Source organism: Pyrus communis, chromosome 6 (genome assembly GCF_963583255.1).
Source record: "Pyrus communis chromosome 6, drPyrComm1.1, whole genome shotgun sequence".
Classification (NCBI taxonomy): domain Eukaryota; kingdom Viridiplantae; phylum Streptophyta; class Magnoliopsida; order Rosales; family Rosaceae; genus Pyrus; species Pyrus communis.
The window spans coordinates 22012982-22025255 of NC_084808.1; the positions used below are offsets into that span (position 1 = coordinate 22012982).

Below are 12274 nucleotides of genomic sequence, written 5' to 3' on the forward strand. Positions count from 1 at the left end.
TCTCCTACAAGTTCTTGTAACTTGTGCTAATTGTGAATTGGTAATTATCAACTTAATCCCAAATTGGTGCATGCCTCATGGTTGGGCATTGTGTGAAACCATATGCTAAGAAAAATTTTGTTGGAGATTTTGACTCGATGGAAGGAAAAAAGAGCATTTCACATCAAAATTACAAAGTGTGACTTTCCTCTACAAAGAGATCAACAATCAAATCCAGATTCTTCAAACCGAACAATCATCTTTCTAACAATGAACCAAGTCACCCTGATCATATAGAAATTGTCTTTCATGGGAAATGCATAATATATTTGATACCCCTGGATCTCTTCATTCATCGTTGATTGATTTTTTATGTGATGTTTTAAAAATATTTTATCACAATATAGATTCACACTTTAAATTTTAATGTCAAACTCAACAGTCACATACGTGTTTGGACGTCACTCAATAGGATTTGGTAAACAATCTTTTTACGTTCACGTGTGCATGTTCACTCTCATGGGAATCACATTGCTACCCTATTGCAAAAGTGGAGCCTATATACTGTGTAAAAATTGGAGGGAGCCAAGGTCACAAATAGGTCAAACATTTGCATCCATTTTAAAAGAGGGACAACTAATTATAAACTTAGGGCAACAAGCACGCAAGTTGAAATAAAGATTGAGGTGTTTTTAACACGTTTGATTTTATCTTTGTGTCAAAAAAAAAACTAATGTAAATTTGTCTTTCCAATTTATCATCGGTTACACCTAAATATCGTTATCAATGCCCAAGACAACCAAAATGGCCCTTCGAGTGACCATATAATCTAACATGGGGAACCCTTTCAAAATTAAAATATGGCTAGTACATGATATGATATCTAGCATATAGTCCAATCTACCTTCCAAATATTGCAAAATAAAGGTTATACCTAATTAACTACCATCAAGAAAGTGGAAAGATAGCATCTGTATAGAGATAAATCGGCCGTTCGTGATTCCTGGACACAGATTTCTGAATTTAGGCCAAACAAGGCTTTATGCCGATTGATCACCATTATTCTATAAGATGGTATTCTTTTTAGACATTTGGCAATATTATTATGGTGCATTTTTTGACTGAGATATCGGTCTCTCTCTTTGACTCATGACTGACACAACACAACTATATACCGTTCCTACTTCCTAGCTTCCATTTTAATTAAACAATTCTGAAAAAAATATAGAAAGAGAGATTCTCAAGAAGCACCTTCTCAATTCGAATCGATGGTTTTGTGATGACAAATTTTATAGGTTAGTCAGTATCTGCAATCATATGCTAAATGGTCTTAAATCAATAAAATATAGCGCATCGTTTTCTTAAGCATTTGAGTGGCATGGCCAACCCATGTGCTTCCTCTATACAGAGTATACTGTTGACAAGCAATTCTTGATTGTATATAATTTAAATTGTGTGGAACTTATATCTTATATGGTTAAGAGTATTTATTTTGTTTAAAACGTCATGTTTGAATAAATATAAATTTGATAAAATAAAAAAATTATAAAAAAATTGTTTTATTCTAAACAATTCATAAAATCTGATGAAAAAAAAATCATTTTGTTCTAAAAACAACGAATAAAATCTGACATTTTTTACATTATGCATGGGTAGATTGTGAATCTGTTGAGTATATACTTTCAACTTCAAGTGAGAATAAATTAGCCAACTAGGGTTAGAGTGTCCAAAGTATGTGAGTGCAATTTTAATAAATCTCTAATCTTAATTAACTTCTTGGTTTAAGAAAACAGAAAAAAGAAAACAAGAAGGTTTATATAATGGTGGGTGGCGTTAAGAACTAATTAGTAGGTGAATAGTGGTTTCCTGGGGGAAGAAAATTAAGTGTCAAAAGTCAAAAAAACTCGAATAAAGGCCAAGGTGGATTTGTGAATCCCATGAATCTCCAATTTCAAGGCACAAATAAAACAGATATACGTGAGTGAAAAGATGTGTTGGAAAGAAAGGTGTAGAGAGTCAAAGGAACCCTCCCCGTGTTACATGGAACAAAAGTGTAAATCAAATTGAGGGTTTGATAAAGGTCGCAGTTCAACAATCCAGACAACTAGGACAAAGTTGAGTTAGGCACGCAAACAAGGTCCCTTGATCCTTTCCCTTTGGTCATATTCATATATATTCTTCAACTCATTTTGTGAGATTTTTATGTATTATGGCTACATCGTTATCTAATGTTACTAATATGATTGTCTTAACATACGTATTAGGTCGCTGATATGTGTAAATTATCAACTTTCGTATCTATTCATATTTAATAAGATTAATAACTACGTTAAGATACAATCACAAAATGTCATTTGATCACTTGTTACTTTCTCACGTTCGTATATATTTTTTATATTTGTTTCAATAGATTTTTCAATGTTAACGCCACATGTTATTACTAATCCATTCATGTTAAAACATTTACATACAAAATCCTTAAATAAGACTATTATAAAAATGTGACAGTCAAACTAAAAACTTCTAATTGCAACTTGCTCTCTAGCTAAGTTAAAGTCATCTACAGTGAAGCAGAAGGTCTCTGTCAATGCACGAGTTCACATAGTCGTCTCAGAAAATTGAGATACCGAAAGGGAAAAGTACAAAGTTGATCGAACCCCACGGCCTTTGGAATTAAACTTAAACGAACCAGGAAGATTAATTAAGGTATTTTTCTTTGGAGGGTGAATGTTTTTGTATTGTGCTCTAGCATTTTTGCAAGGATTCAGGGTTTCGAGGGAGCGTTTGGATGTTTGAATTTTTCTTGTCGTGTTTGAAGATCATTCCGGACTTTGAGATATTTTTGGCTCTTTTCTGTTTTGCTCGTTTTATTCATTGTGAATTTGTGATGAGATAAAACTATGTATGTTCAAGTATTTAGTGTCAAGATTTCAGAGAGACAGCTACCGAAAGCACTACTAATTACACTAGAATTGTTTTTTAACTTGTAGTTTATCACTTCCACAGCAGGACAGTTATGGAAGTTTTTATTCCAAAAAGCTTCTGTGTTACGAGAATTAGAACTACACAAAATATACGTCGCATAAAATATTTGCCGATTCTCTAATATAGAAGTTTTGCATTCTCCAAACATTAAACAGTAGTTCTTGTAAACAAAATTTTAAATGATGAACAAGTACATAATTTAAGGGTTCTCAATTGTGCATTCCACCAAATCTTGATTTGATTACAGGCTTGTACAAATTGAGGAAAGAGTAATGTTATTCTTACCAGAATTTTATACCACATTTCTTTATCATATTAGGTAACAGATGAGTTGGACAAGCCACATCATTTAATTTCAATCTCTTTATTAATTAAAATACTTAGATAATCTTAAGTGGAAGAATGAGACTTCTCGTATACCACAATCATCATTTAATTAACAATCTTTTTATTAATTATTGATTAACATTTTAATTAAATGCTAATTAATTTAGATGATGTGGTTGTCCAACTCATCTACCGCCTCAGATAGTAAAGAAATGTGGTATAAAATTGTGGTAAGAATAGCATTATTGATAAGGAAATCTAAACAGACTTAGTAAAAAAATAAACATAATTACTAGGAAAAATACAACAGTTTAAGACTAGAGAAAATTGCTACAGATGGGAAATTTCAGTACAAGGGATTTTTACATGACTTGTGATCATTGATCAACCCTGTACAGTTCATTTACTGCATGAATTTTTAAGCAGCAAGCTGCTGGATGCTGGGATGATTAGCAAAGGACGTTGACGATGATGACATTGGATGTTCTGATCCAATTTCTGAGATTGGCCTCAAAGGAAGTTCATCCAGCTCTTTCCTTGTGTCATTTTCCCTGGTCTCCGAGAGAGCTGTTGCAAATTTTCGTAGCGCTTCTCGCATCCAGTCATAACGACAGGATCTGAATGCTTCTTCTATTGTGAGCTGAAAAATGGTTACAACCAACAAATTATATCAAGTCCTCACTTAAGGTCGCGCCAAAGGGCGGAGTTTGAAAGCTAATATGGTTACAAATTTATAGTGCTTGTTTCAACTAGTTCACAGCATTTTATCTGCTTGCCCAAAAGTTTGCAACAGTGTACAGAACTCACCCATTTCCTTCCATAGTTAGCCTGCTCGGGCCAGGAATCGAGTTCCTCAGTCACCTCCATTGCAAACATGAAACCTTTACAACCTCCTTGCAGACTGCAGCTCTTCTGTTTGCTCTTGCTTCTATACTCCCAAGCTCCCAGTGGATTGTCCTGAAGCAAATATGAAATTTATTTATTTACTTGAGTTTCATAGTCTGAATTGAGTTAGTCATCTTTTATGCAGTGAAGCATGACCAGTCTCAGTGTTATGCATGAGGCACTGTAATCACATTAAACAAGTACCAACGAAAATCGGGTAAAACCACGAAACAGATTTCCAAAACTATTGACACATGAAGTGAGAATCCATTACAACAATAGGTTACATGAGAGAATATGTGAGGCAGAAAACTCCTAAATTAGATGTCCAGGTACAAATTCTGTTGCATTTAAAAATTAAAGTGCCAAGGTGGCCGTGCCTGTTACCAAGCAGGGAAGGGAAACCTACACCAAGAACTCCTTTCACTCCGGCTTCCTCTAAGGCCTCGCGACAGGCAGCTTCGCTCATGGTTTCGTCATCCTCCCATCCACCCTGATCATGAAAGAAGGTGTTGCTATGCTTAATGTTTGACCAAAGTAGAGCCCTTATGTATTGAGCAAATAAAGCAAGAAGATATATACCTTTGGAAACACAAGATCGTCCCGACTTGGAGAAGAAATCATGAGAACAAGCAATTTTTGCTCTATACTGCCATCACTCTTTTCAAACCTATAAGGAATACACCTATTTTTTACACCACATAGAAAGTTAAAACCAGAACTCCCTCAAAACCAAAAACTTCCAGATTAATGTGAGATGCTGTAGCTGGTTGAAAAGAAAATACAGAAGGGAAATGTTATAGAAGTTCTCGATAAATCCTCAGAGAGAGAGAGACAGAGAGGGCAGGGGGGGATGTGCTCAGGGAAGAACATCATCGATAGATAATAACAGATAGGATACTCTACACAGAAAGGATTAGGGCCAATCCAAAGAGCCAACGCGTTATTATGACATGTTATACATACTGAACCATAATTGCCCTATGAACCTTCCATGATTTTCCTACATTTACAAACAATAAGGTTTGATCTTAAGAGTCCAATCACTCCCGCACACTCTTCTAGCTAAGTGGCTTAAGTTCAGGCTAATCAGTAAGAGGGTGGTATCCATTTAAGCAGATTCAAATAATATGAGAGAATAGACTTGGTTGAAAGAGAAATGCAGAATGAGGAAAAAAGCCCCCATAAAACCCAGAGAGTGAGAAGGAGTAGTTCTGAATGAAGAACAATACCAACCACGTACAGAAAGGATATCCAGCACAAAATAAGCGATAGGACCAACACAAAGAATAAACTAGTTATGATGACATGATGTACCTACTGAACCGTATTATATGAAGCTTCCATGATTTAACTACATTTTCACAAACAAAATGTTTTGATCATGAATTACTGAGTCCATTCACTCGCAGACTCTACCTACCTAAGTACTTATTTCCCGGTAATCGACAAGAGGAGGGTATCACTGTAAAGATTTACATCATTTTCCTGCATTATTCATGACGACTCTTAAGTTTACTCGTGTTATGTTTTCTACCAGATCAGTTATGCTGCAAGCGAAACATTGTAAATTTTTGTAGCATTTTCCTGCATTATTACTCATGAAGACTAATTAATAGTTGACGATCATATTTATAAGCATAAGTTTTGTTCTTAATACTTAATTATGATAGTCTCGAGGAGAGACTAAATCCTCCTCTTAAGAGGAGATAAACAGTTACCAGTCTGAGTTATGCAATATTGCAAGCATAATATTGTCAATCACGGATATCAAAACAAGAGAACCGTACAAAACATTAGTTAGAAAGCTTTTCAGTTTTACACTTGCTATAATGTCAACTCAAGATGAAGTGAAAGCCTGCTAAAGTTCGATTCATTACTCAACTGATACAAACTAACAATTGGGATGCAAAGATAGCTATGAGACACAGGCATACATACAAAGACGATTAAGTTCTTAAATTGCCACACCTTCCTTAGCCGTTAGGTAAGATATCGACAATTGATTCGTGTCTAAGCCTTATAGGTCTTATCCAATGATTACGATAGATAATGTTATTTAAAGACTTGATAAGAAAATAACTTTACTATGAATACAAACTCACATTAGAGAACACTTCAACTGTGCAATGACTAAAAGCGAAATTTCCAATGGTTGGTGCGAAGTGTGAATGGAATACAGACCCATGAGATGTCAAAAGGCAATTTTTAGGCCCAGCTTTGGCAACTCAACCCTTGGCCATTAGCAATTTTGGACCCTTTGGCAACTTGTTAAAACAAAACATTGGGACCCAGAGATAAGCTTTTGTCACCTCAATTCTACCTACTGTGCAAATTTTTTTTCCACACTCAAAGATAAAAATCATTTGAGACATAAGTAACACATGCTGCTAAAACATCAAGAAATTATCATAAAACGAGTGTTGGCAAGGCTTCAATTCTCCAACGTGGGATTCATACTCTCAGTAAACAGTAAAACACTTGCTTCCTTCGATCAAAAGAGAACTAAGGAAACAATCTATGACCAAAAACAGAGAGGTGATAGAAGTGCTCACCCCGAAACAAGCCTCAAATGACCGTCGTAGCGCTGCCTCTGCCGCCCTGTTCTTGCCGTTAGATAGGACATGATAGTAACCTGCAGACCGAGAAAACAACCCTAACAGTATCTACAATTGGGGGACTTGTTCATAAGGGTTTGCTGGAGTTTCTGAGTGTGTATGATTTATATATGTAGAGCATACGGAGAACAACGAAAAACTTAAGGCGCTGGAGAAAAAAATGAGAGAATCTTTAAATTTAAATGGATTAGCGGGGAGAGGGAGAGAGAGAGAGAGAGAGAGAGAGAGAGAGAGAGAGGAAGAAAAAATGGAGAGTCAATAAGGGCGACGGTGACGCTGAATCTAGTAACAAATTGTATGTTGTTTGAACAGATGAAATTTGGCTTCCTCTATTTGCTGCTCCTTCACAGAAATTGCTGCTTACACAATATTTTCTGGAGGAGAGAGAGAGAGAGCCATATATAAATGTTTACGCGGGAAGACCAAATCAACGCTAATCACTTGAATATGTAAACGTCAAACTCATAGCGTGATATGGGGTCTAGAACTTTTGTGAAAAGACGATATTCTAGACTACTTGAGTTTAGCAAAAGAGGAATCGTACTCGAGTGCTAGAGGGTTGGAATCTTACGCTAACCAACTAGCCCAAGTATAATTCAATCAATAAACAGAGATGGAAATCTAGCGTTTCACATTTGCAGGCCTAGAATTCTAGTTGAACGGATTATTTGTTTCATACTTTGTGTTTGTTTTCCTACAACGTCGGCAGTATCGATGACAGGCCTTGCTGTTTTCAACCAAAAAAAAAAATCAAGACAAAAAAAGAAGCATTGGGGAAACTCAGTCCCTCTCAAAGATATATGAAGATTCCAATTAAAATTTAATATTAGGGTTGGGATAGAGCCCCACCAATAATTGCCCGACCAAATTGCACGTCAGTGTCATGCACCGGTATCATCTCCAAATTCGGATTTACACGAGAAATGTTGAAAATTATTTGCACCCAAATACTCCCAAAAGAACCAAACCAAAACTCACGTTGCGTAAAATTAAGATTTGAAATCATTGCTTATATACATGTATTATCCATCAAATATTTGTCAACATCAATAAACCACAAATCTGCTATCAAATCGGAGATGCAAGTGCAATTGTAGAAGTCTATGATCAAAACACCTTTTAAAATGATTAAAAATGATTTTGATGAAAATACTTTTGAAGTTAATTCTTAGTAAAAATACAAGTAAATTCTTAAAAAAAATGCTTCCAATTCTTTAGAAACACAATTTTCTATTCTTTTTTTTTTTAAAACGATTTCAGCCATTTTGAAAACACCGTAATACTCTATATTTCGAGGGACTAGAAATTTTACTTTGTGACTTGTTTATTGGGTAAGATTGCAAGATAGAAATTAGTGGGGCCTCTAGAAGTAATTAGCCGCATGAATTGTTGCGAAAAAAAGTGTCACGACATTACAAAGGAAAAGCCAAAACCGTTTACTTGCGGTCAACGCTCTCACCATCGAACACCGTCTTTTATATTCTAAACCTGCTAAAAACTAATGAGAGAGATAAGATCGTTGATGATAGACAAACGTGGAGTCAATCGCCCATCCACACATTCGAAAAACTTTTCACTGTAATCTTGTATTACTAAATATGTTACGAGACAAACAGTATTACAAAATACAACCGTTCATGAAACACAACCATTCATGACACACAACCGTTAACTGATGTGAATCCCACAACGAATCGAGACGATACAGAACAACAATGAATAGCTCAGCAGCGGTCACTGATGAAATGGTGCTTTACATCAAAGCACCTCAACCACGATCCAGAACAACAATGAATAATTCAGCAGCGGTCATTGATGACATCAAAGCACCTCAACCACTTTAACCCCATTGTCCCCACCGCAACAACCGTTGACGACAGCACAGAACATTTATCTTCTTTTGTGGAAAAGACCAAGGACGGTCACATCACAAAGCACCAGGCAACGGCATGCACAAAAGAGAGGGGCCTAAGTTTAGGTAAAGCACATCTGGGCTTTTTTGCCTTGGATCGAAAGACTTTCATATGCAACGACCCAAAAAACATACTTCTGCGGACCTAATTGTTAACAAGCCTTACGGGAACCCAGCTCAATAAACACACAAGAATTGGCGAGGGAGCGAAAAGGGTAGGAAATGCTTGCAGAAGGATGCCAACGGCTTCCCCTTCCACAACCAGACTTCCCCAGCTGGGCTGAAATCCCAGGGCCTTCCAAAAAGGGGATGGTGGAAGGAAATAATGCTTCCCCAAGAATACACAAACTGCGGTTCCACAGCTAGGGTTGAAACCCAATCAACCACTCTAGAACTAGTAGAGGATGCATTTTTAACAGGTCAGATCATACACCTGCAGTTGAGCATAGACGACTCAATAACCAACCCGAACCACAATCACAAACACAATGGTACATTTTCCCGGCCACATATCTCCCTCACCCTCCCCCTCTGACTAGGTCTCCTCTACCTCCCACCATGTGGTGGCCGAGGCCAATATTGAAACGCTCAAGAAATATTAGACAGTACTTATATACTGCATGCAACCGAGCTGTAGAGACTTCAAACTCCACTCTGAGAATACCTTATCTAGTTGCATGATAAAAGTTGGAACTCTTTTTGAACCCATGTGACCTACCTCTAACTCATAGGCCTTATTTGAACCCAACGATCCTATCAAATGATCCTGCAAGGCAATGGCGATATGAGCCTTGACGGATACATAAATACTGCCCTAAAACAGAATAATTAAACAATCATGACACCCCCTATACATCCCTAAAACTCTGCCCACATAGAGAGATGCACACAGAGCACCACCAATGCTCAATAAACTTAAAACACAGGCCTCAAAAGCATGAAAATGACTACTTTTATGATATGAGATGATCGTTAAAACCTTTAAGGTAAAAGAGATAAAAGAATACATTATAACAGACAAAACACAAAATTCACAAGGCTGAGAAATTAAAACAGCGATAGCAAACAAGCAAATAATAAATATCAAATAAAAAGAACAGGAAAACACTTCCTCAATAATATATAATCTCAACATGTAATTGATACGTCATAATGTCAAACAGCAAACTCATAGGCCTTATTTGAACCCAACGATCCTATCAAATGATCCCGCATAGCAATGGCGATATGAGCCTTAACGGATACATAAATACTGCCCTAAAACAGAATAATTACACAATCATGACACCCCGTATACATCCCTAAAACTCTGCCCACAGAGAGAGATGCACACAGAGCACCACCAATGCTCAATAAAAGTAAAACACAGGCCTAGAAAGCATGAAAATAACTACTTTTATGATATGAGATGATCGTTAAAAAAGAGATAAAAGAATACATTATAACAGACAAAACACAAAATTCACAAGGCTGAGATATAAAAACAGCGATAGCAAACAAGCAAATAATAAATATCAAATAAAAAAAAACAGGAAAACACTTCCTCAATAATATATAATCTCAAGATGTAATTGATACCTCATAATGTCAAACAGCAAACTCAATTAAAACAGAATCAAAATGCAGCACTGTCATACTAAGTCCAGAACGATCCTAACAAAATTAAATATCGGAACCCAAACCTAGAAAACTTGACAATAACAACAGCACCCATTTCTTTTCTTCCACGTGATGAACCTTCAAAAGGCCTTCTTTCAAATAAACTAAGATGAGTCAAAAGTGGTCTTGGCAGGATCATCAGTCCCCCTTCCTCCTGAAAGAGCAACCTTCAGTGAGCCTGGCACGACCACCAGTAGGCTGGCACAGCACAGTCTGGCAGTTCCCGCACACCACAACTGTTTGAGAGTGACTGAACACAGTGGTTCTGCAAAAACATTTTCCATTACATTCACTTCTAAGCAACAAATAAATACTCTTATCTCCTAATTTTGCACATAATTTAATAAATACTTTAAAAGAAAACTACAAAAACGGATAAAAACTTACATGTTGAAGCACCCCTGGCACTTGACATCCTATTCAAGTTTAAAACAATCAGAATTAGTACTATCCCACTTAAGTATTCAAAACTAAACAACCTAAATACGAAACCCAAAAGCGTAAGCATCCATCGATTAACATCCATACCATAAAGAAAGAGTTGGGGGTCTGCACGAGCCTCTTGAGCTTGTGCTTCCTCTTCTCGAGCTCAGCTGGTGGATGGAGCAAATCGATATCGTTCTGAAGCACCTGTTAACAAGAAGCAACCAAACATCCATTACAACACAACCCATTTCTCAAATCATTAACTTATTTCTATTTTCTCTAATTTCACTAATCATTTTATCAAAAAAGAATCATGTCGAACCATTTTCCCGGGAAAACAAACAGTGGTTATGTATTGTGCTCAAACCCTAACCCTAACCCTAATTTTTAGAACGACGCAAAATAAAATAAGCGGAGTTCGATCCTCTATCCTAACAGATATCCATTGGGTTCATGTTTCAAGTATATATAAACAGATATAGACATAGCTGCGTTCTAAGGTACCGGAAAACAAGAAACCGATGGAGAATTACAGATCCGAAAAGAGGAAGGTCGGTTGGGCTTACCATCTTGATTGAAAACGAAGATCGTAGAAAACGGCGGCGACCGCGAATGGAAGACTCTAGGGAGCGAGGGAGCTTGCAACGATGGCTGGTGAGAGAGGAGATTTAGGGTTTATAATCAAGGGCCAATATAAATGAATGGCTGAATGATTCTGGCCCTTGGATCTGCAGCAAGTTCGATCTTAGCCTTTTACTAGTATTGTCGTCGTTTGCGTCTAAGTTTCTATTTCATTTTGGGCCTCTAAAATTTTTGTTACCTTTGTGAATAATGGGCTTATTTTTGTCCAATTTTTGTGCCCTTGGTCCAATCCAAAGCACTCAAAGCTTATTTTTTAAAGAAATCACTAAGCACTTTGTGGCAATTTTATACATGGGTATGAAAGTCTTTTTATTTTAAATAAAAGTGATTATGATTTTTAGATACAATTGACTTGTGACAAGACGATATTCTATTCTAATTGGTTGCAAGCGGCTAACACACAACTCTGGTAAAATAGTCCAACTCACATATGCAATTGATTTATATCCCACTATTAGAAGAGTTTACTTGACCAAATTTTGTTTCTGTCAGATAAAGAAAATTTTAGGTGCTTATAATCGACATCGTGGCAAGTGTATGCTAAAACATAGTTCGGGTTGTATTTCGGCCCTCTAGAGATGCCCTAAGTAATCTTGATTACTAAAGGGTTATATAACTTTTATATTTCAAACCAAAATATCACTTTAAGCTACAGTAAAAATAGGGAGGAGGTTTAAACTCGGAACGTAGTGAAATGAGGAGGAATTCACTAGAGCAATCCACCATTTGCTAAGGTTATAGAGACTTCTTTTTTCCTCATGTGAGTAAGGTAACTGATCGCATTCATGCGTCCAGAATGTGATGCAACCATCCCACAAAAAAATGCTTAATTTTTGTCTAA

The 12274-nt window shown here is 36.5% G+C and overlaps 2 protein-coding genes across 2 annotated transcripts; both read right to left on the reverse strand.

Moving 5' to 3' along the window:
* Positions 1–3509: 3509 nt before the first annotated feature.
* On the reverse strand, positions 3510–7338 carry LOC137737212 (nudix hydrolase 12, mitochondrial-like). Its single transcript, XM_068476629.1, has 5 exons — positions 6732–7338; positions 4759–4861; positions 4586–4669; positions 4099–4248; positions 3510–3931 (listed from the first exon to the last, which is right to left on the reverse strand). Exons 1-5 carry the CDS (start codon positions 6800–6802, stop codon positions 3710–3712), a joined length of 630 nt encoding a protein of 209 aa, XP_068332730.1. The 5' UTR covers positions 6803–7338; the 3' UTR covers positions 3510–3709.
* Positions 7339–10254: 2916 nt separating this feature from the next.
* Positions 10255–11490, reverse strand: LOC137737395 (small ribosomal subunit protein eS27y). The gene is made up of 4 exons (XM_068476853.1): positions 11358–11490; positions 10894–10995; positions 10753–10781; positions 10255–10630 (listed from the first exon to the last, which is right to left on the reverse strand). The coding sequence occupies exons 1-4, from the start codon at positions 11358–11360 to the stop codon at positions 10504–10506; spliced, it is 261 nt and encodes an 86-aa protein (XP_068332954.1). The 5' UTR covers positions 11361–11490; the 3' UTR covers positions 10255–10503.
* Positions 11491–12274: the final 784 nt, after the last annotated feature.